The 20,758-nt window shown below is 34.7% G+C and overlaps 3 protein-coding genes across 4 annotated transcripts in view; 1 reads left to right on the forward strand and 2 right to left on the reverse strand.

Moving 5' to 3' along the window:
- Positions 1 to 805: 805 nt before the first annotated feature.
- On the reverse strand, positions 806 to 5,923 carry LOC109073641 (mannose-1-phosphate guanyltransferase alpha-A-like). Of its 2 annotated transcripts, XM_042763473.1 has the most exons (13): positions 5,643 to 5,923; positions 5,066 to 5,163; positions 4,855 to 4,958; positions 4,542 to 4,734; positions 4,323 to 4,382; positions 4,108 to 4,238; positions 3,950 to 3,964; positions 2,841 to 2,975; positions 2,631 to 2,728; positions 2,485 to 2,531; positions 1,499 to 1,591; positions 1,205 to 1,373; positions 806 to 1,113 (listed from the first exon to the last, which is right to left on the reverse strand). In XM_042763473.1, the coding sequence occupies exons 1-13, from the start codon at positions 5,680 to 5,682 to the stop codon at positions 1,013 to 1,015; spliced, it is 1,284 nt and encodes a 427-aa protein (XP_042619407.1). In that variant the 5' UTR covers positions 5,683 to 5,923; the 3' UTR covers positions 806 to 1,012. The 2 variants fall into 2 exon arrangements, with proteins under 2 accessions (XP_042619407.1, XP_042619408.1); XM_042763474.1 differs by lacking the exon at positions 3,950 to 3,964 and having other exon boundaries at positions 5,643 to 5,922.
- Positions 5,924 to 7,780: 1,857 nt separating this feature from the next.
- LOC109073640 (protein lifeguard 3) lies at positions 7,781 to 15,833 on the forward strand. Its single transcript, XM_042763476.1, has 12 exons — positions 7,781 to 7,919; positions 8,217 to 8,458; positions 9,338 to 9,408; positions 9,524 to 9,588; positions 9,707 to 9,760; positions 10,149 to 10,199; positions 10,271 to 10,310; positions 10,403 to 10,440; positions 10,538 to 10,625; positions 10,938 to 11,033; positions 11,921 to 11,974; positions 15,359 to 15,833. Exons 2-12 carry the CDS (start codon positions 8,227 to 8,229, stop codon positions 15,506 to 15,508), a joined length of 939 nt encoding a protein of 312 aa, XP_042619410.1. The 5' UTR covers positions 7,781 to 7,919; positions 8,217 to 8,226; the 3' UTR covers positions 15,509 to 15,833.
- A 1,257-nt stretch (positions 15,834 to 17,090) lies between these two features.
- LOC109070176 (aspartate--tRNA ligase, cytoplasmic-like) overlaps positions 17,091 to 20,758 on the reverse strand; it is a 28,409-nt gene continuing 24,741 nt past the window's right edge. The window contains exons 12-18 of the mRNA XM_042763478.1: positions 19,935 to 20,082; positions 19,244 to 19,390; positions 19,082 to 19,131; positions 18,325 to 18,398; positions 18,123 to 18,234; positions 17,835 to 17,906; positions 17,091 to 17,515 (exon numbers count right to left, since the gene is read on the reverse strand). Of these exons, the coding sequence (XP_042619412.1) occupies positions 17,424 to 17,515; positions 17,835 to 17,906; positions 18,123 to 18,234; positions 18,325 to 18,398; positions 19,082 to 19,131; positions 19,244 to 19,390; positions 19,935 to 20,082 (695 nt within the window). The 3' untranslated portion in view covers positions 17,091 to 17,423. The remainder of the gene's footprint in view (positions 17,516 to 17,834; positions 17,907 to 18,122; positions 18,235 to 18,324; positions 18,399 to 19,081; positions 19,132 to 19,243; positions 19,391 to 19,934; positions 20,083 to 20,758) is intronic.

The following is a 20,758-nucleotide window of genomic DNA, read 5'->3' on the forward strand; positions in this document are numbered from 1 at the left end:
TTGTCAAAGTGATTCCAACAATACTGTTCCTTTATCCCAAAAAATGAACCAGGGAAAAAGAAATTCTTCACATCCCCCAAATGATTTGGGTATGTGTATAAACATGCATTTTGTGTTGCACTTCAGCACTTTATATCTTACCTTGGAAAAATAACTTTTCCTGTGAATGTAAGTCTGTCCAGAAAAAGAAGACTACTCTTTGTATTTTGTGTAGAATGTTTGTCTATTTATGTATGTAGGAAACGTGGTATAAATACAGGGTGAAATGGCATAAAGATTTAAAATAAACTAGATTAATTCATGTTCTGTCTTGTGGGTTTTTAATAACAATAAGGGAAGTATCTGCACTATTGCCCTCAGAAGTCAAGCAGTATTATAAATTTATATATAAGCATTTTGTTGCCAAATGTGAAGTCTGTGATTGAATAATTTGTCTTGGTCTTAAAGGTTAAGAAAAGTAATAGATGGTCTTATAGCTCTTTAACGATAAATACAGAGACTGTGATTTTCTACCAGGGCAGCAGTAAATTACTTTATTACCTTTTGTGACTTAATCAAAATATAATTTATTGCAGACGTCTGACTCTTGCACTGTGCTCGGCTTTCATACAGAGAGCAGTCACACAAACATCAATTATTCATAACAATTACCAACACGTTTTTTTTTTTTTTTTTTTGTACATGACATGTAAAATGCTGGAATGAAATGTAACCGGCAGCACAAGTAAACGAGGGGGGGGGGGATAATATCTTTGTCATTTCAATGACAAGAAGGAGCCAACAAGCTGTAAATAAAATTAATTAAGTCATTTCAGAAACAGTTTAATAAAGAGAAGAAATTCTTTAGTAGAACTATTTTTGCATTTGTTTTATCCAGTTTTGACATGTTAACACTGTACAATGGTAAATCCATATGCACAATATCTTCAGAAGATTCATCCATCATTTTCATTTCAAATATCTATTTTATTTGTATGCAAATGCCATACTGTAAGTACAAACGAAACTGCAACTACAGTATGATCTGGTTTTTGAAGCTTCTGTTGAGGTCTTTGTGTGGCAGGACGATGGAGTTGAGTATGATGACCTCAGATGGGATATTTACATTACAGCCTGATGAGAGAGAGAGAAAAGCAGAGATGTCACATTAGATGAATCACTCTCAAATACGTAATATATTCATGATTATGTCCTATAAAATTACCTAGAATTGTAATAGAGGGTGTTAGTTTTCCATCTCTGAAGAGCGTCTCGCTGTCAATTTTGGAATATGGGTCATTAGGATTCGGGTCACTGGGGGTCCCTTCCACTCTGGCCCATTTGCCGATGGTGCTGTCCCAGCCCACAATACTGTTCAACACACAGCTGTGATCCTACAGAACACACAGTCAGCATATATACTGTATTATATTGTGTCAAATCATTGGTTGTAAATGCCAGACAATGCAACAGGGAAAGAAAGTGTGTTTTGTGCCCCTGGTAAGGGACATGAACTCACCTGTAAAGTAGCACCATGGAGGATGATGGACTCCCTCACACGAACTCCTGCACCAATCGTTACACCTGTACCTATGGATACGTTTGGACCTATCTAAAAAAAAAGAAAAGAAACACCAATATAGCATGAACTAAACTAAGGTGTAATGTAAGTAAGGTGCGATGATTTTAAAAAAGGAATGGAACAATCTATGCCACTAACATCAACAGCTGGAATTGTAAAAATATGTTTCCCTCTGTTGCCTCTCCAAATGGACCCTTTTAACTTTAATAATAATGAATGACCCAAGTCCTATTATGTTCAGTTGCTCAGTGCATGTTATTCTAAAGCAGAGATGCCCAAACCAAACCTGTAATGACCTTTGATTTGGTCCATCGTGGCATATCACAAGATGATGAGTACAATAGAAGGAAAAATGGGTCCACTTTATATAATTATTTAAGTGTCTTTAACTAGTAAGTAATAACACAAAAAACCTGCATGTAATTACTTCTGTAATTGATTTATCCAGTTACATCTATAGATGAATATTTCTAAATTATCTTTTTTATACATGTATTTTGGGTTTGATTTTATGTTGAAATGTAGAGAATATAAGGAATTTGATATTGAAAACTTATAGTTGGATATAATGCAACATATGATGCGATTTAGTTTTGTCCCACAGCCCTGTTTGTTTGATCTAAATTAAAAAGTTTAGGCACCTCTGTTCTAAAGAATAAAAATGTAATAATTATTCAACTAGTAGACTGGTGACTTTTTTGTTTTACTTTGACATGACCAAGACTGCACAAGTAATAATGCTATGTTAATATCATAACCAAACATACTTATGCTCAAATCAAATCCTGATGGCTAACATTCTGCAAATCTTCTGCTGAACATACTGTTACAAGCAGAAGTGTCACATTGCAAAAGTTTAATGCATTGCAGATTATATCGAGAAACTCTAAGAATCGATTTAACTGTAGAAGAGAAGCACTTACCACAGCAGTTGGATCAATGTTGGAAGTTGGATGTATATAAACATTTCCTAAAAAAAAAAAAAAAAAAAAAAAAAAAAATGCATTAGAAGGACTGCATAAAGAGCTCTTTCGGACAAATTAAATTCACACTTACACTAAGCATTTACCTATGGTCTTCGGCCCTCCTTCTCTATTAGTAGCTAACCTCTCTGGATGTGTCTTGTGATACTGGTTAAGATACAAACGGCTTGCATAGATCGCAGATCTGAAACATAACATTAACTATAATCATACACACACACAAATAAATATATTTATAGAGAAAATGCAGCAACTCAAAAACAACTGTAATAAAACAGCATACATCAACAACTAACCCTGCAGATTTGATCTGGCTCCAGAAGCGAGCTGTTTTGTACACATATAATTTGCCCTGGCCTGCCAGCGCCGTGAAGATGTCCTGCTCCAGACGGATCACCTCTGCCCGATGCCAGCCGTTGGACTGCTCCTCTCTACAGCACACAGCCACATAGTACCAAATAAAGTCTTAATTTCACCCTCTGGTGATGTCAGAGGATGACATAAAATGACACTATGATGGGCAAACTCATAATTAGGAAAGATAACGAACAAAAACAAATGAATGAAAATGAAAGGTCAATGCTGAAGATGCAGGGGGTTGAAAACAACATGAAATGGCTTTTGTAATGTATTTAGCTTTCAAAACGTATTTTATTTATTAGTAAACCAGAATGCTTAGTAAAATGCAACGGTCAGGTTCTGTAAAAATTCCATTCATATTCCCCACAGGGAAAAAGTCTTTGTTCAATCCATCAATGCACATTATTTCAACTTATATTGAAGATAATCGTGTTTAACGGGAATTCCTACATTACCCATGATTCTTCAAAAATCACCACCAATCAGAGAATCAACATAAGCAAAGGGATTGTAGTTCTTTCCCTCATTAAATCTGTTAAGGACACAGTCTTGTCTTTTTGAAAGATTTTCATATACTATTTTTGCTTCAAATCAAAGTGTGTGATGTTGGGATTCACCTCATTGCTGGTTGGTTTGGTTCATGGCTTATAATTCTTAAACAAACAGTTTTTAAAAATCCTATAAGAATAAATAATGGGGAAAAAAATATTTTGGAACCAAGACTGCCAAAAAAACTTGTGGACAGGCACTGTTGCACTATATAGGAAATAATGTAGGTTGGGAATTATGCATAATAAGATTAGGAACACTTATCAGGAAAGCAAACATTAATTCTGAATTTATGTTGTCTTTAATGTCTTTAACTGTAAGATGTTAATGAAACAGAATAACTGTGAGTTATAGCAATATTATCAGGCAGAGGTTAGGCTTATATTAACTTCAGCTCACACAAGCAGGCAAGCTCACTACAAGATCTACATCACACTTGCTCCTTCTCGTTCTACATCCAAGCCAAACCAAACCTTCAGTCCACATTCAGACTTACCCCTCGTCGTAATATCTGATGATGGAACAGGAAACAGAATGATGGCAGACAGGAAAGAGTTAGAGGGGAAAAGACAAATGAAGAGAACCAAGGAAAAGAAATGGGTTAAGTATGCATGCACTTCAACTTAGGAACCCTACAGGATTTGTCCCACTCACAACAGCATGTCCTGTTGGTTCTTCTGGAAAACTGCTCCGATGTGCTGGAATATCTCTGGAGTGAACAGGTATATTCCACAGTTGATTATGTCACTCACAAATGTGCTGGGCTTCTCGACATAATGCAAGACCTGGAGGATATGATAGGACAATTATGAATTTACTTGTTATTGCTTCAAGTTTTTAAAATAAGAAGGAAAAAAAATCCTGATTACCTCATCGGTTTGTTCATTCTCAACAATGCACCCGTAGTTCAGGGACTGTTTTCTGTTGGCCTGAAACAATCTGATTTGATTTTCAAGCACCACAACATCATAATAAACTCAAATTAAAAAACAGGCTAGTAAACAATTAGTTTAACAATAAGTAGCCTGGCTTGTGTCTTTGATTATAATACATCTATGGATTGATACATAAACACAAGAACTCCTAACCGTGGTACCGAGGATGACAAAACTGTAAGCGTCTCCATGCTCCTTCTGGAAGTCCAGCATCTCTGGCAGAGGAAACTCTGAGCACACATCAGCATTCATGACAAAAAATGCCTCTGGACCACCAGACAGGATCTGATCTCTGAAATGGTATATTCCTCCTCCGGTGCCCAGAGCAGCGTACTCCTGCAGGTATCTGAGGGGGATTTCAGACAATCCACGTAAACAAAACAAAGCCTTGATTGAAGGGACTTTTCCGATTTTAAAAACAATAAATACAAATGTTATATAATATAAACATTATAAAGTAACTTACCTTATTGAGACTTTGAAATCTTGTTGGGCGCATGACAAAAATCTGTTGAGTTCTTCATTGGGCTGATAAAAGCCAATAACTAAGATCTCCTTCATGTTCGGAAGCTAAAGAAAAAAATTAATCATAAAAATGATTAAACAAATGCATAAATTTTCCTATAGGGAAATGAACACAATATCTATTTATCTCTATATGAACTGAAAATATGCACCTTAGAACAGGCCTCAATGTGATGCTGTAGCATTGGCACTCCAGCCACTGGAAACAGAGGTTTGGGCACCTCAAAAGACAGCGGGCGGAACCGGGTGCCTGTATGAACAGTGGGAACACAGACTTAGACTTTCTATAATTTAGGGTAACGTACATTTCATGTCCATTGACGATTATTTTATTTTCCTAACAATTTTCTTCACAATAAGTAAATCACAGAAGGAAATCTTATTATAATCTCACACATTTTATTTATTAAATAATTTAAAAGTCTGCTTCTCGTGTCCTTTAAGGGTACTGTACATCTTATATCAACACAGGTTGGCGTTTTGCATATTACCAATGTTATGCAAAATATTACCAAAATGATAACATTTGCATAAAAGTGACAAAATGATCTTTTAAGGCATATTTAACTTTTTTTTTTTTTGTCCTGTCCTTAGTGACAGTGCTGCGAATATCATAAAATATGTTTCTTAAAATTATTTTAAAACAATCACTGTACAGACAAAACAGACAAAACTGTGATGGTTTGTCAATCTGCCCCACTGTTACGAGTCTAAGGGATATTCACTCACCTTTTTGAGGACCTCCGATAAGAATAACAGCCTTCAGCATGATTGCTTTCTTCTTATATATGCATATATGTGCAAAAATCAAAAAGCTCTATAAATACTGGATGGTCGAGCAGGAAGTACTCAATCTCCTTCAGTGAATCGATCTGATGCATACATGTCATTCTATATCATTCAACGTGAAATTTAAAAAAAAAAAAAGAAAAAAATTATGTATCCAATTCCAAAGAAATCAACATGACAGCAGCATAAAATCTAAAGAGCTCACAGCGGCAGTTCCGGAAGTACCAGAGGGATTCTTTTTTTTTTTCAAAATAAAAGTCATCCAAAGCACTGTCCTGTTTACTTGGGGGCAAAGAAACTGTCAGATAAACAAGATATCTTAATTATATGGTTTGCTTTTTAAATTGTTGTTATTATTATTATTATTATTATTATTATTATTATTATTATTATTATTATTATTATTATTATTATCATCATCATTTAATTATATACTAAAGTTTTATTGCTTGTTATTGTTACGGTCTGATTGTTGATTTTTTTTTTTACATTATTGCACATGATAAATAATATTAGTTCACAGTATGCAAGTACAGTGAACATTTTTTTCTGCTCTTTGTTAATGGTTGTGTTCTGTGTACGTTCTCCCCTTTCTGAGTTCCTGCTCATTATTATCTCATATTGAAAATATATGTTGGGAAAATATTATATTTCTACAGTAGCACTTGAATATTTTTCTAGCTAATTATTGCTCTGAGGATTGTATACCATACAATATCATACAAGATACAATCAGTTATACTTCTGCAAGCGAAAAGCTGGTTGAATAAATCATGGTGTCATGATGTATGTTAAAGCTGTGTCTAGGCTGAAATCAGCAAAGGAGAAGGGAAGGCCTGCTGCATAAACAGACAACCATGTATTATTCGCCAGCCAAAACCTCCAGGCAGTTCTTTTTCATTCAAATACTTGCATTGCAATGTGCAGTTTCTGTAACTATTAATTTAAAAAAAAAAAAAAAAAAAAAAAAAAAAAACATGGGGAAAATAACTACTGTCACACTGTCACCAGGTATCAGAAACGTGGTATCAGAAGCATTATGCTGAATGATATGTAAATATGTAGATGTTCAATAATGATGCCAGTGAACTGACAAAAGGGAGGCTACACTTGTACATCATAAGAGCATTCAGAGGTTTGAACAGAGGCTGTTTCTGACTCCTGCAGGACTCTGATAAGCAGGTCCTCTCTGGGGCATTTCAGACTCTTTGCCTTCATGCCAATGCAGAATTATGAGAAGGTTAAAATCATACATTTTCCTAATCTCTACAACCCACGGCATGCTGAACAATCATTTTTTCCCCTTCGTCCTTCCTCCATTAAAACAACAGTATCTAATCTAATGTATAAGATTTTATTTCTTAATCTAATATTTATCTCAGTCTGATCTATTAAATTTTGTATTGGCATGCATCATTTATTTAGAGTTATGTAAGGATTACAAAAAAAGTGAAACTGCATTTACTAAAGAAGATAAATGATATATTTTTAATATATTTAAGTCTTAAAGGACCATTCACAATTCAGTTAAAATAAACCTAAGATGACCAGTCGCAGTAAGCAAATATTACAATTATGTCATTGTTATCTGCAATGTTTGCATGGAGAAAAGTCTGAGAATGTAAGGTAATGTGCTATTTGCAACTTTATCAAAAATAATGATTTAAAATGTATAAAAACCAAAGATAAAGAGCACATCAATAAAACTTTATCTACACAACAAACTCTGTATCAAGTCTGTATAAACAGTGTTATATAATATTGTAGCACGAGGATGAGCTGTGCTGTAGCGCCGTCTGTTGGTAGAAAGGTTTTACTACAAGATCATTAACTAATAATGACCACAGCAAAGATCTAACATTCATCAGACCCTGCACTTGTTGAATACAAAGATTTATGAATAAGAGAACATGTGCATGTGAAGATAACACACATATGTGTATTTGTTCAGGTCACCAAAAAATAAGGAATAGTTCATATCAATTCAAATACTAAACAGTGGTCACACAATACGGGATTTTGGTAAGATGTCTAGACCAGTTCGGGAAACAGATACTGAGCGCAGTCCAGTGAGAACAGAACCCTGGAAACTAGAGATGCGCAGCTCCTCCCAGTTGTGTTGCCTGGTTGCAGCTCTTCACTGCATCACATGCTGAGCTCTTTACGCTGAGCAGAACAAGTTCATGCAGTCCCGTTGCTGAAGTCACAGCAAACGTGGTAAGCGAAACATTACTCCATTCATTTACAATAATTATAATTATGTTGATGTCATACTGGCAAAACATTAGAGAACAGATCACTTTTGTTGTTATAGAAACTTATTACTACTGTTTTATTTATATAACTTTATACTTATTTAGTATAAAGCTACTGAGTTGGACTGTACTGGATACTTGGTTATGCTGTAATATTATGTATATGTGTAAATAGAGAGAAAGTAATAAATGTAGTAACGTAAGTATTAAATTCTTAATTTAATTATTCAAGATCTTTAATTATGTCACTTGGTTTCAGGGATATCACAATGTCAAAGTCAGATCCCCCTCCAAGTTATGAAGAGTCAAGAGAACAGCAGCATGGAAACTATCCATTCCCTCCCTACGGATATCCAGCCCAGCCAGGGGTGTACACTGGCCCGGGACAGCCTGGCATACACCCCCAGGCAGGGCTTTGGCAGGGCCCTGGATACTACCCTTCAGCAATGCCATCTATGATGCCGTCCTTTATAACACCAGGGATATTTTCCTGCAACCTAAGTAAGAATCAAGTTCTCAAGTTAATCTTATAGTGTAATCTATTACTTCTTTACTTTATTTATTTGTTTTATAAAAATCAAGTTTCAGTACAGTAAACTGTTGCACAGTGCAGCCTACCTTTGTACTATTTAGTTCTGACATTCATATTCTTTTTTTCTCTCTCTCTCTTAAGATGTATTTGTCTGCTTTATGAAGTGTACAGTGTTGGGGAGTAACTAGTTACATGTAATGGAGTTACGTAATGTAATTACAAAATAAATGTAACTGTAATCTGTTACCAACCTATACCCCTCACAGAAACATGTGCAAAACACTAGATTTAAATAAAATAAATAGATTTAGAAGTCTTTTTAACTAGTGAGGATGAGTAAAATTTCCTCACTAGTGGGTTGTCATGATTTTTCACTATGTAAGTGAGGACATTTGGTCCTCACAAGTATAGTTGGATTGATTTGACATGCACTCCAAGATGGCGCTGGTGTATGGCCTGCCTGTTGTAGCCGCTTGGTTGTTTTAACGTGTTTCATGTTAGCCATTTTACAAAATGTTTCATCACTTTTAAGATACGATCGTCAAACACTGCTTGGCATTAAAGACATCGCTGAAGAGCTAAGATTTAATTGATTTATTTCCCAAAACACATTGCTCTAAAATATTAAATATAAAACTTCATGATTTAAATACATGCTAATTCGAAAAATTCATTCTTTTCTATTTGGGTTATTTGGGTAATTCATGCACTCTTGTTAGCTGGTTGAGTATCTGGCATATGTCTGGTACAGTACAGTACAAATGTGACCCTGTTGTCCAAGTACTTTTTGAGGGCTTCTGTGTGTGACTTTTATGATCAAATATGTTTTTTTGTGTATTCATTGTTAGGAGATGCAGGGGGCATTTCAGCAACTGGCGTATGGGACAGCATGAGTGTTCGACATGCCTTCATTAGAAAGGTATTGAAACTATTTATTTGGAAATAATACAGATTTATAAATATAAAAATGTATAGCAATAAAATGAGCAACAGCTTCATGTAAAGAAATTGGCTTGTGGTTGTTTTTGTTCCAGGTTTACCTTATTTTAGCCATCCAGCTGTTTATCACTTCTTCAATCATTGCAGTGTTTACGTTTGTGTGAGTACGACAAATCTACAAAACAACTGAACTTTTATGAACTGCTGTGTGAATGTAATACACTTTACATGCTAATTTAATGAAATGGGTGTGTTTACATAAATCCCTCATCTTACAGTGAGCCTGTGCGTCTTTTTGTGGTCCAAAATCCTGCCATTTATTGGGCATCATTGTGAGTTTTATTTTACCGTCATGTCTGACAAGTTTAAATGAATGTCAAAAATGTATATCATTTATGCTACACTACTGTTCAAAAGTTTGGGGCTGGTAAGTTAATTAACTTATACATTATTACCAATACCAAAATCATAAACAAAAATAAAAAAATGTATATTTATTGATCAACAGAAAGTTCAAAAGAATAGCATTTATTTGAAAAAGAAATCTTCTGTAACATTTTAAATGTCATACCATTACTTTTGATTAATTTAATGGTTCCCTGCTGAATAAAAGCATTTCTTTAAAAAATAAATAAATAAATAAACTACTCACTGACCCCAAACTTTTGAATATGTGTATTATATTGAAGTAACAGTGGCTTTTTTTTTTTTTTTTCACAGCCCGGTGTATCTTGTTACGTACCTTATGCTTGTTTGCTGTGAGGGGCCGAGGTGAGTTTAGTCAGTTTTTCACTCTTTAGAACTAGAATATTTAATAATGGAAATCCTGACTTGGTTTTTAGGAGACGTCATCCATGGAATTTAATACTCCTGTTCATTTTTGTGAGTGACGATTGCATTTAACTATGCTTTCAATCACATTCACATTGAATTATTCATTATAATTGACCAAACATGTTTTTTGTCCTCCATAGACCCTTACGTTATCTTACATGACAGGAACAATATCAAGGTAAGCCTAGAGTTTCATCAGTTTCACACACTGCATGTGGTTGGTTTTAAACATCAGATAAGCTCTTGTTTTTTTCCCTGTCTGGCATTATTTACAGTTATTTTGACACCAAAGCAGTGTTCCTAGCCCTGGGGATCACAGCAATAGTGTGTATAATCGTCACAATCTTCTGTTTTCAAACCAAGGTAAGACCTGATGTGGAAGCACCCACAGCTCTGATCGACTGCTCGGTGGTGAATGTCACTTTGTTCCCAGTGTAAAATAACCCCATTGTATTTGATTACAAAGATCGTCTGTCTCTTTTGAAACATTCATAGCTTACTGATAGATGTTTCATGCTTAGTTGAGACAAAACTGTTTTTTGTGTCCTCTGCTTTTTAATTGATCGATTTTTGCTTAAGTGTAATATTTTCTCCTCAATTTACTTGTTAAATCTACTTTTTTACATTCTACAGTTTGTGACTGCTGAGGGTTTTTTGTTTTGTGCATTTGAACAGGTTGACTTCACCTCTTGTACAGGTCTGCTCTGTGCCCTTTGTGTGGTTCTTCTGGTGATTGGCATTATCACATCCATTGTGCTCTCCTTTCAGTATGTAAGTGAAGCCACTGTGTCATTATTTCAGTCATTGCAAATGATTTGAAAGTTTAAAGCAGTGGTTCTCAAGGGGCCTTAGCAAACTTATAAAGGATATTCTTATATTAATATAAAGAAAATACAGTTTCTAAATTGATTAATGTAATATATTGACACTCCCAGCTAATAAAAATGTTTGAAAACAAGCAGCTTTATCATGCTTAAAGCAGAACATGCTGGAAGAAATACCTCTGATTTAAAAGAATACTCTGTTAGTTTCAGTATGCTGTGAATTACAACAGAAAATCATTTTGACTTGTCCCTTTGTTTGTTAAAAACAAAAGAAAACACATTGCAGTAACGCATTTACAATGGAAGCAAGTGGGCATTTAAAGTGATAGTTCCCCCCAAAATGAATCATTACACTATTGCCATTCAACAACAGTCAAAATAACAATAAAATAGCATCAGATCTTTAAACTATTCTGTACACCCCATTCTATGACTTCCAAGTCTTCTGAAAACTTACAATAGCATTGTGTGGGGAACAGACGGAAAGTTAAGTTATTAAAAATCAGAATATGGGTAGATGAGGATGATTAAATTATAATATATGCGTAAATTGTTCTTTAAAGGCAGTGGTTCTCAACCGGGGGCCCTCAGCAAGGCCCCAAGAGGACCTAAAATAGTTTAAAATCAGACTAAGGGGAATGCTGTTGAATATTGTTGAGGACAGGCTGATAGCTGCATAATTTTCAAACATTACACATATTAACATGATATTGATGTGGCAGAATTGCATACCAACCTTGACTTTGGAAATTAAGGCCTATATTCTGTTTTATGAATGATTAACTGGTAATAGACCTGTTATGTGACAACGTACCTATATCATCAATGTCTCAGGTGCCGTGGCTGCATATGCTGTATGGTGCTTGTGGAGCAATAGTCTTTACCTTGGTGAGTTAATAAAACACTATTTAATGTTGTTTAAGTTTTTCGCCATAATTGTTGAAAATGAATCCCAACCCATGTGAAAAAGAAGAAAGAAGTATACTTTTAAAAGAAGCATACTTTTAAAAGAATACTTATTATGGGGAAAACACATACTTTAAAAGAATATAAGTAAGTGTGAACTGAATGTAATGCTTTATACATGTTATTCACAATAAATTACATAAATATTCAATACAATTAGCTGAACTTTAGAATGTTTTTGACCCACTAGGGGTGAGGAGGACTGAAGTACATTTTTAAATGAAATTACATAATTAGATAATTAATCATAATTATGCATTTATAGTAAATAATATTTAATTTAAATGGCATTTCTATTGAAACTTGTGTCATGTATTTACACATAATTGTAAATACAAATTTATGATGATGATTTGCAATTTAAAATATATTAAGTAATATGAAATTACACAACAGTTAAAATTGTGATCAAGTAATTTACATGTGCTTTAGTATGTTAGTCATCATTTTAAATTGAGTGTACTTCAAGCATGACAAAAGATTATTAAAACAATCATTTAAAATGTACTTGAAAACTTTTTACATTATTACAAAGTGCACTTTTGAAGTGTAAGTTTAAGGAACACAGTCATGAAAGTGTACTTTTTTAAAGTGCACCTTAGTGGCCATTTATTTCATTAATATTATATTATCTACAAGTAGTTTATATATAGACTGCTGTGGAGTCAAGACATTTGCAAATATGATTAAAAGATGAATATGCGACAAAAGAATTGTCACAAATTAGGTCTTTCAACACATACATGTTTTACCAAAGAAAGTACAACACTTTTAGAAACTAAGTATTGGAACAGCTGAATTACAAGAGATTAAAAGCTAATATTAGTTGCAGATCCTTGCATGCAATCAGAGCAGTGAGTCTGAAAGACATCACCAGACTCTTGGTCTTATGCTTTGAAATGTTTTTCTCCAGCCTTTAATATTCCAACTGTTGCTTGTTTTGGGGAGTTTCTGTATTTAGTCTCCTCTTCAGCTGGTGAAATTAATGTTCAATCGGATTTAAATCTGGAGACTGATTTGGGCAATCTAAGACTTTACAATCCCTTTCCCCTAAAAAATCCCTTAACTAAACTGGCAGGGTGTTTTGGATCATTGTCTTGCTCCAATATGAAGTGCTTTCTAATGAGTTTGGTGGCATTTTCTTGAATATTGACCAAGATGATTTTGTAACCCTTCCAAATTCATGATTAAACCCAGAATGAAAATGATGTCATATCACCCTCATGTCGCAAACCCGTGAAAACACAGTATAAGAGATTTAGTGTTTCACCTCCATTGTATGTATATATTAGGTTAATAAAAACTCTCAAAGTAGTCCACATACCGTTAGAATTTTTAAGCCAAATACAAAAAATATCAACACGACTTTATTCAGAGTTCTCATCCGCGTTCACACTGCAGTTTAGTGATATCCGGTTCGCGAACTAATCACTCGATTGAACCGGATCTTCTTGATCTGTTCACCAAAATCGAACTGAATCGTTTGAAAAACGGTTGCGTCAATAAGTTAATCCAAAATATAAGGCAACCTTTTTTAACATGTAAAAAATAAACCAAATCCCGGAGTAATATTTAGTTGCAGAACTGTGAACCCTTGAGCATGCAATCAGACTCGCTCGAGTCAAGAACCGTTTCTGTCGGACCCACGGTTCGAGAACCGAGGAGCTGATGATACTGCACCAGACTCTTGGTCTTATGATTTGAACTGAGGCTTTAATTTTATGAGCTAACCAGCCTTTAATCAAGCAGCCAAATTCCAACGTCGAGCGCAAAAGAACTGGTGAACCGTTTGGGGCAACCGTGTTTATTGAAACAAACTGTCCGAAAGAACCGGTTCGCGGAAAAGAACAGAACTTCCCATCACTACCGGTGATCCGAAAACCGATTGCTGCAACCGGTTCTTGACTCGCGAGAACGAGTCAATGTTTCGTCGTTATCCTGGCTCGGTCAGTTCAGTGTACTGGTTGAGTAAATGAATTATGTTCAATTGGTTTAAATCTGGAGATTGATTTGGGTTAACAGCTTAAGACTTTGTGGATTTCTTATTGTTGACGCGATAAACGTCCAGTTCGATTTTGGTGAACTGGCAGGAAGTGGTTTTTTGGGTCATTGTCAGACCCTGAATCCAATATGAAGTTTTTGATTTCTAATGAGTTTTTGTGGCATTTTAACGGACCCTCTGAACATATTGGTAGCCAAGATGATTCTGTACCCTTCCAAATTAATTCTGCTACTGCCGGATCATACATTAAGTCATCATTAAAATTTAAGAGATCCTGTTCTAGAGACAGCCATGCATGCCCATGCCATGACACCACCTCCACCAAGCTTTACAGATGAGGTTGTGTGCTTAGGATCTTTTGAAGTTCCCTTTTTTCTCCACAATTTTGCTTTCCAATCACTTAGATAAAGGTTAATCTTTGTCTCATCGGTCCATCAACACCAAAACCCTACTGGCTCACATTTTTGAAGAATCTTGCCTTTCTGTTTTTGGTGCTGATCAGAGGTTTGCGTCTTGCTGTGGAGCTTCTGTAATTCTGTGTCAAAGTCTCCTGCGGACTGTAGATTGACAGAGCATCACCCCAGCTTTCTGGAGGTTGTTGGTGATTTTACAGACATCTATTTTAGAGTTAATTTTCACAGCTTTTATGATTTGTCTGTCATCAACTACTGTTGTTTTTCTCAGCCGATCAGGTCATTGGTTGCTGATGTCATTGGTAGTTTCCAAACTCTTGATTTCTCCATACCCTTTGTTTTTCCTATAGTTCTAACTGACTTCCTCTTTTCTTTTAGCATCCAAATTGCTTGCTTTTCTTTCAGAGTTGGCTTCCTCGTCTTCATCCTGGTTTGTGTGTGTCATCATCGAATGCAAGACTTAGAATGCAGAAGCAATGGATAAAACTGATAAGACACATTCCCTGCTTTTAATATCTGAAGAATTAATGCAACAGGACACAGCTGAACACTTAGAAAGACCTGTGAGGCAACTGTTCCAATACTTATGCTCACATCAGATAGGGAGATGAAGCTGATTTTCTTAGCTGGTAAAACATCTTTGTGTTGAATCACCAAATAATAAAATGTTACATTCTGTAGTTTCGTCTCATATTCATCTTTTAATCATATTTACAGATTTCTCGACTCCACAGCAAACAGAACAATTTTGTCTTTACTGTTCCAACACTTATGGAGGGCACTGTATATATAACTACTTGCTATATACATACTCCTAAGGTTTAAATACTCAGTACAATAAAGAACAGTTTTTCACAAGGGAACACTTGATGATTGCTTTTCTTTTTATAGTTTTTGGCTTACCACACTCAGTTGCTCATTGGAAACCGAGAGAACACCATCAGCCCTGAGGAATATGTCTTCGGAGCTCTTTCCCTCTATGTTGATATCGTCCAGATCTTTATCTTCCTCCTGCACATCACAGGAAGTTCTTCAGAGTAAACAGACCAATGTGTTTCAGCATTTCTTTATCAAACACCGATCTTTCTTTGAGCTTATCTTGACTTTTTCAATCACATGCATCTCAAATATTACCTTCAACACTACTTATAAAAATTGTGTTGTGTTACTTTTTTATGTTGTTCTACAAAGGTTGCTCATACTTTTACCACATTGATTGTGGCTTTATTTACAATAAGCACTTTATTTTTGTAACGTTCCACCTGTTTATTTGCATTTTGAAGTGTGTACTAAACAGCTACACTGTGATTTGATATCAATATTTAGCCTATAACTTAAGGGAAATAAAATAAAGAGAAACAGTTAACAAATTCATGATGACTATTGGCCATAATACAGGAAATATGGGTGTTTGAAGGGTGGTGCACTAGGTTAAGGTTACTTAACTGTAATTAAGACTGTGGACCATATTGTTAAGGGGACAGTTCACCCAAAAACTCTTTCATCATTTAGTAACACTCATGTCATTCCAAACCTCTTTGACTGACTTTCTTCAGTGGAACACAAACAATGGTATTTTGAGCAGGGTTATTATCAATAAAGGTGCTGTATGTAGGATTGACACCGAGTGGTTGAACTAGGAATTGCAGTCCAAATTCAAAATATTGGAGAGGGGTTTTTTTCACCCGGCCCCTCCTCCTCAGACTTAACACACAAGCAGGTTGCCAGATTGAGTACACAAACAGGAACGAGCGCACTTGACAATGAATGAAATTAAACAAGCTGTGTTTTCCGACAACTGGCAACCCGGAGTGTCGAAATACAATTGGGTAAACTGGCAGTGGGCGGGTTTTACAAACCAAAACAAAGACCAAAGCTGACTGTAGCATTGTTTTTCAGATAAACAAGTATGTTAACTTAGCATGTTTCTTAAACATCTGCAAACATATTTTTATGCATTAGTAGAGTCAAAATCTTACATACAGCACCTTTAACTAAAACTATTAAATGTTTTTGTTAATTGAGCTAAAGTAATTGTAAGCAATAAACTGGAAACTAACTAGAAATACTGAAATAAAACAAATTAACCAAAATAGTATAATTTTTTAAAGAAAATATACATATAATAAAAATGACAATAGCATAAAATGAAATTAAATTAGAATAAAAGTAAAATAAAAGCATTAGAATGAAAACTGAAAATATTAACCGAATAATTTAATGTATTTATAAAAACTGTAATAGCATATAAATTATACTAAAATAAGACTGACGTTAAGAAACATCTGTGGGGGTTTTTGTCCATACAATGGAAGTCAATGTTCACCAGAATTCTTAAAAATATATTCTATGTTCCACAGAATAAACTCATACAGGTTTACAAGAATATGAGAGTGAGTAAATGATGACAGAAAAATTTTTTGGGTGAACTGTACCAAAAGAACTACACTAGAATTACACAACAGAGAGTAAAATAATATTGCCCTTCGACGTTTGGGGAATCACCTAGGAAGTGCTTATGATTTGAAATATGCATTGATGCGCAAATAATTGCTCAATCAAGAATGTGTGTATAACATTAACAATCATTTCCAAACTTACAAAAGAAAAATACTCCAAAACGTATCATTTAGTTAATTTATTGTGCATGTATTGTTTAAATTATTTGTTAGGATTCTCAAAAACTTGGTGTCAAGGAACATCATCAGTAGAAAAAACCTACATGTACAGTATGATTTTAATAATGTCACAATATCACCTGTATTATTTAACAGTTAACATTGATTCCCTTCAAAGTACATTAGTTTTATCTAACATCCTGGTAATAAGTATTATAAAAGTGGCTTCATTTGTGTCGGTTAATCATCATGGCACGTCCAGATCCCTGATGGGTGGCTGGTGGTTCTACTGCTTCAGGCGGGATGAGAGGCAAGAAGCCGACTGGCTGCTTTAATCTTTATGGAGTCAGGCGTTTGGGGTCACGGGGGAACATGGATGTCTGACGTACATTATGTAGGCCGAGATAAAGCATGGTCACTCTCTCCAGACCTAAGAGATGGCAGACATTTAACATCACGATTCACATGATTCTTCAGAAATCAGTCTAATATGCTGATTTTCTGCTCAAGAAACATTTTGCCACTTCATTTTTTAATGACTATAAAAATTTTCAAAAGTACAATATTTATTTTACATAGCAATCTTTTCTTACATTACAAACGTCTTTGCTGTCCCTTTAATACATCCTTGCTGAATAAAAGTATTAATTCCTTTCAAAAAAATCTTAAATGACCCCCAAAATTTGAACAGCAATTAGTCTGTAGAATTAGACAGTTTCTAAACTACAAGATGGTAAAAAAAATGTTACCTATGCCACCGCCTGCATGAGGAGGAGCTCCATAGCGGAACGAGTCAATGTAGGCCTTGATCTTCTCCAAGTCTGTAACACAGGGAACAAAATGTATCATCTACTACAAAACAGACTTTAGAATAGTCATTACTTACAATAAAGATAAAGTATAGTGTGTTGAAATTCAAATGCATTACAGTCACCCCACATGTAGATGTTCTGTATATTCTTGTTTATTATAGCATCACGTTTTTAGCTTAGCAACTGATAACTAACACAGCTGTTGTGTTCTGTTGCTCTAGTTACCGATGCTGTGGTGCATTGCTCTTTCAGTGAGCAGTTGGGCATCGTGGATTCTCTGAGCTCCAGACAGGATCTCCTCTCCTCTCATGAACATGTCATAGGAGTTTGAGTATTTCTGCAGGAATAACATGGGGTTTGTTATGAACCATGTAGCCTCTAAATAAAAAGCGATTGATTTATGTCTATTAGGCTTTAAAATACTTACTGGGTTGTTAGGGTCAGGCATGGTGTAGAACGGCCTAACCGCCAAGGGATATTTGTCCAGCACATAGAATACAGAAACAAACACAAATAAACACAAAGGTGTGTTTAATTTACATGTACCATATTCCACTCATTTGTATAAACATATTTTGTCCTGGTAGATAATTTAGATTTAGAAGGTCATTTCCAGCTTTCTCTGACCTTAAGCAAACAAAGGTGTCACAAACAGTCTTCAAAATGACCCATTATTTGTATTTTCCATAAATGATCTGGGTGGACTGAAGATGGTGCTTGAGAGCATTAGAGTATGTCTGCTCTTTTATTTCAAGAAAAATCTTAAAATGGGGTCAGTAAGATTTTTTTTTTTTTAAGAAATAAACCTTTTATTCCACAAAAATGCATGACATTTTATCATTTTGTAACATTTATAATGGTAAAAATGTATTTCAAATAAATCCTGTTCTTTTTAACTTTCTAACTCTCCAAAACAAAAAACAATAATTCACAACAAAACACTAAAAAAACATCAGACTATTTTCAGCATTGCTAATAATAAATGTTTCTTGAGTAGCAAATCAGCATATTAAAATGATTTCTGAAGGATCTTGTGACACTGTGGTATTTTAAAAGAGCTGCTGCATTTTTAATTAAATAAATGCAGCCTTAGTGAACATAACAGACTTCTTTCAAAACATAAAACAAAAAAATCTTACTGACTATATATTATATTATACTATTTATGATGTTTAAAAGATATCTTTTCACCTTCTCCTTCACAAGTCGACCAAGCAGCTTTTCATTAGGTGTACTGAAGAAGAAGAAGAAAAAAAAAAAAAAAGATTACAGATCTGTTACACAACGCGTTACAGATTCCCTGTGTGTGCAAAGTGGGATATTCTACCAGAGAAAGCCACACTGACCTCAAATCTTCTTCATCCCCCATTTCCACCCCAGCAGCTTTGAGCATGGCCACTGCCTCCTTATACTCCAGTCTCAGCGTGGGCTCCAGGAACTTGAACGGCTCACTGGGGTACTGCTTATTCACCGTCTGGATCTCTGTCTGGAACCTGGAGTGCATCCACATCACAGACACACGATGAGAGAGAATAAGTAGGTAGAACGGAGATTTGCATCACATGTGGGTCCAAAATTCAATTAAAGGCTTCAAATAAAGTTTCTACAGTGATTCTCAAGGCTTCCATTAAAACATCTCAGTTTCATCTTTCAAATGTAAACTATTTTCTACAGCATTAGTGGGCAAATGTTTTATTTCTCAATGCTGATCAGGTTGTTTGTGGTTAATGCATAAAAAAATTTAAGAATTCCACATAAAGAGACTGCTGGGTTGGATTTCCATCTGTAAGAAACCACACAATAACATAGTAAAAGACTTCAAGTATAAGACTTGCAGTATTATCCTGAGCACTAGATGGCAGTGTATATACTTGTTATTATAATCCACATTGCTGGCACGTTGGCAATGTTTTATGAATTTCAAGTGAAATTCCTGTGACTTTATTCTCATGTGATCTGCTTCATATTAAAAGGAAATAGGACTTCACTTAAATTTCTGCAAATTTCAAGGGATGTTGAAGAAGTCATGTCTCTTACCGGTCACGGAGTCCCTTAAAGATCTGAACCATGGTGTCAGTAATGGAGTCAATGACCTCATGGTAATGGTAATTGAAAGCCATTTCAATATCCAGACCCACAAATTCGGTCAGATGGCGATGAGTGTTGGAGTCCTCAGCCCTGAACACTACGAGAAACATCTGCGTAGTTAACTGTGATTCATAGTAGCCTCAATATTTAAATTAAACCACTGGGCGATTAATTTTAAATGCATTACTATTGTTCACAGCCGACAAAAATTTCACATCGTGATGTAAATTACAGAAATACAAATTGCTTTGCTACAATGTTATTATAGTTAACCAAATCTAAAACTATGTTTTTGTTCATTTAAATAAAGCTGAAATAAAATAAATATAAATATTAGACGAAAAACTTTAACTTAAAAAATATATATATAAAAAAAAATAAAAAACTTGCTTTGACAATAAGTACTTAAAATGAGTAAAACTAAAAATAAATAGCTAAATAGATATTTAAAAAAAAGCACATACCAAAATTACTAAACTGAAACTAAATTTAAAATGAAAAATATAAAAATAAAAGCTAAGCTAAAATATGAATGCTATAATAGCTTATAAATAATTCTAAAACAACACTGCTTTGTTAGCCATATCAGTTGTAGCTAAATTTCTAAAATCCTGCTATGTTCAAATTTCAGTGTCATCAAGTGAGTGAGAACATTAATAACATCTTTCCCAGAATCAGACCAGTGCACTTGTTTTGAACATTTCCAAGTAAAAGAAACAAGCAAACAAAAAAAAAGCTGTTGCTACAACGTGACTATCCATCAGCGGAGGTCC

This window comes from Cyprinus carpio, chromosome A9 (genome assembly GCF_018340385.1).
Source record: "Cyprinus carpio isolate SPL01 chromosome A9, ASM1834038v1, whole genome shotgun sequence".
Classification (NCBI taxonomy): Eukaryota; Metazoa; Chordata; class Actinopteri; order Cypriniformes; family Cyprinidae; genus Cyprinus; species Cyprinus carpio.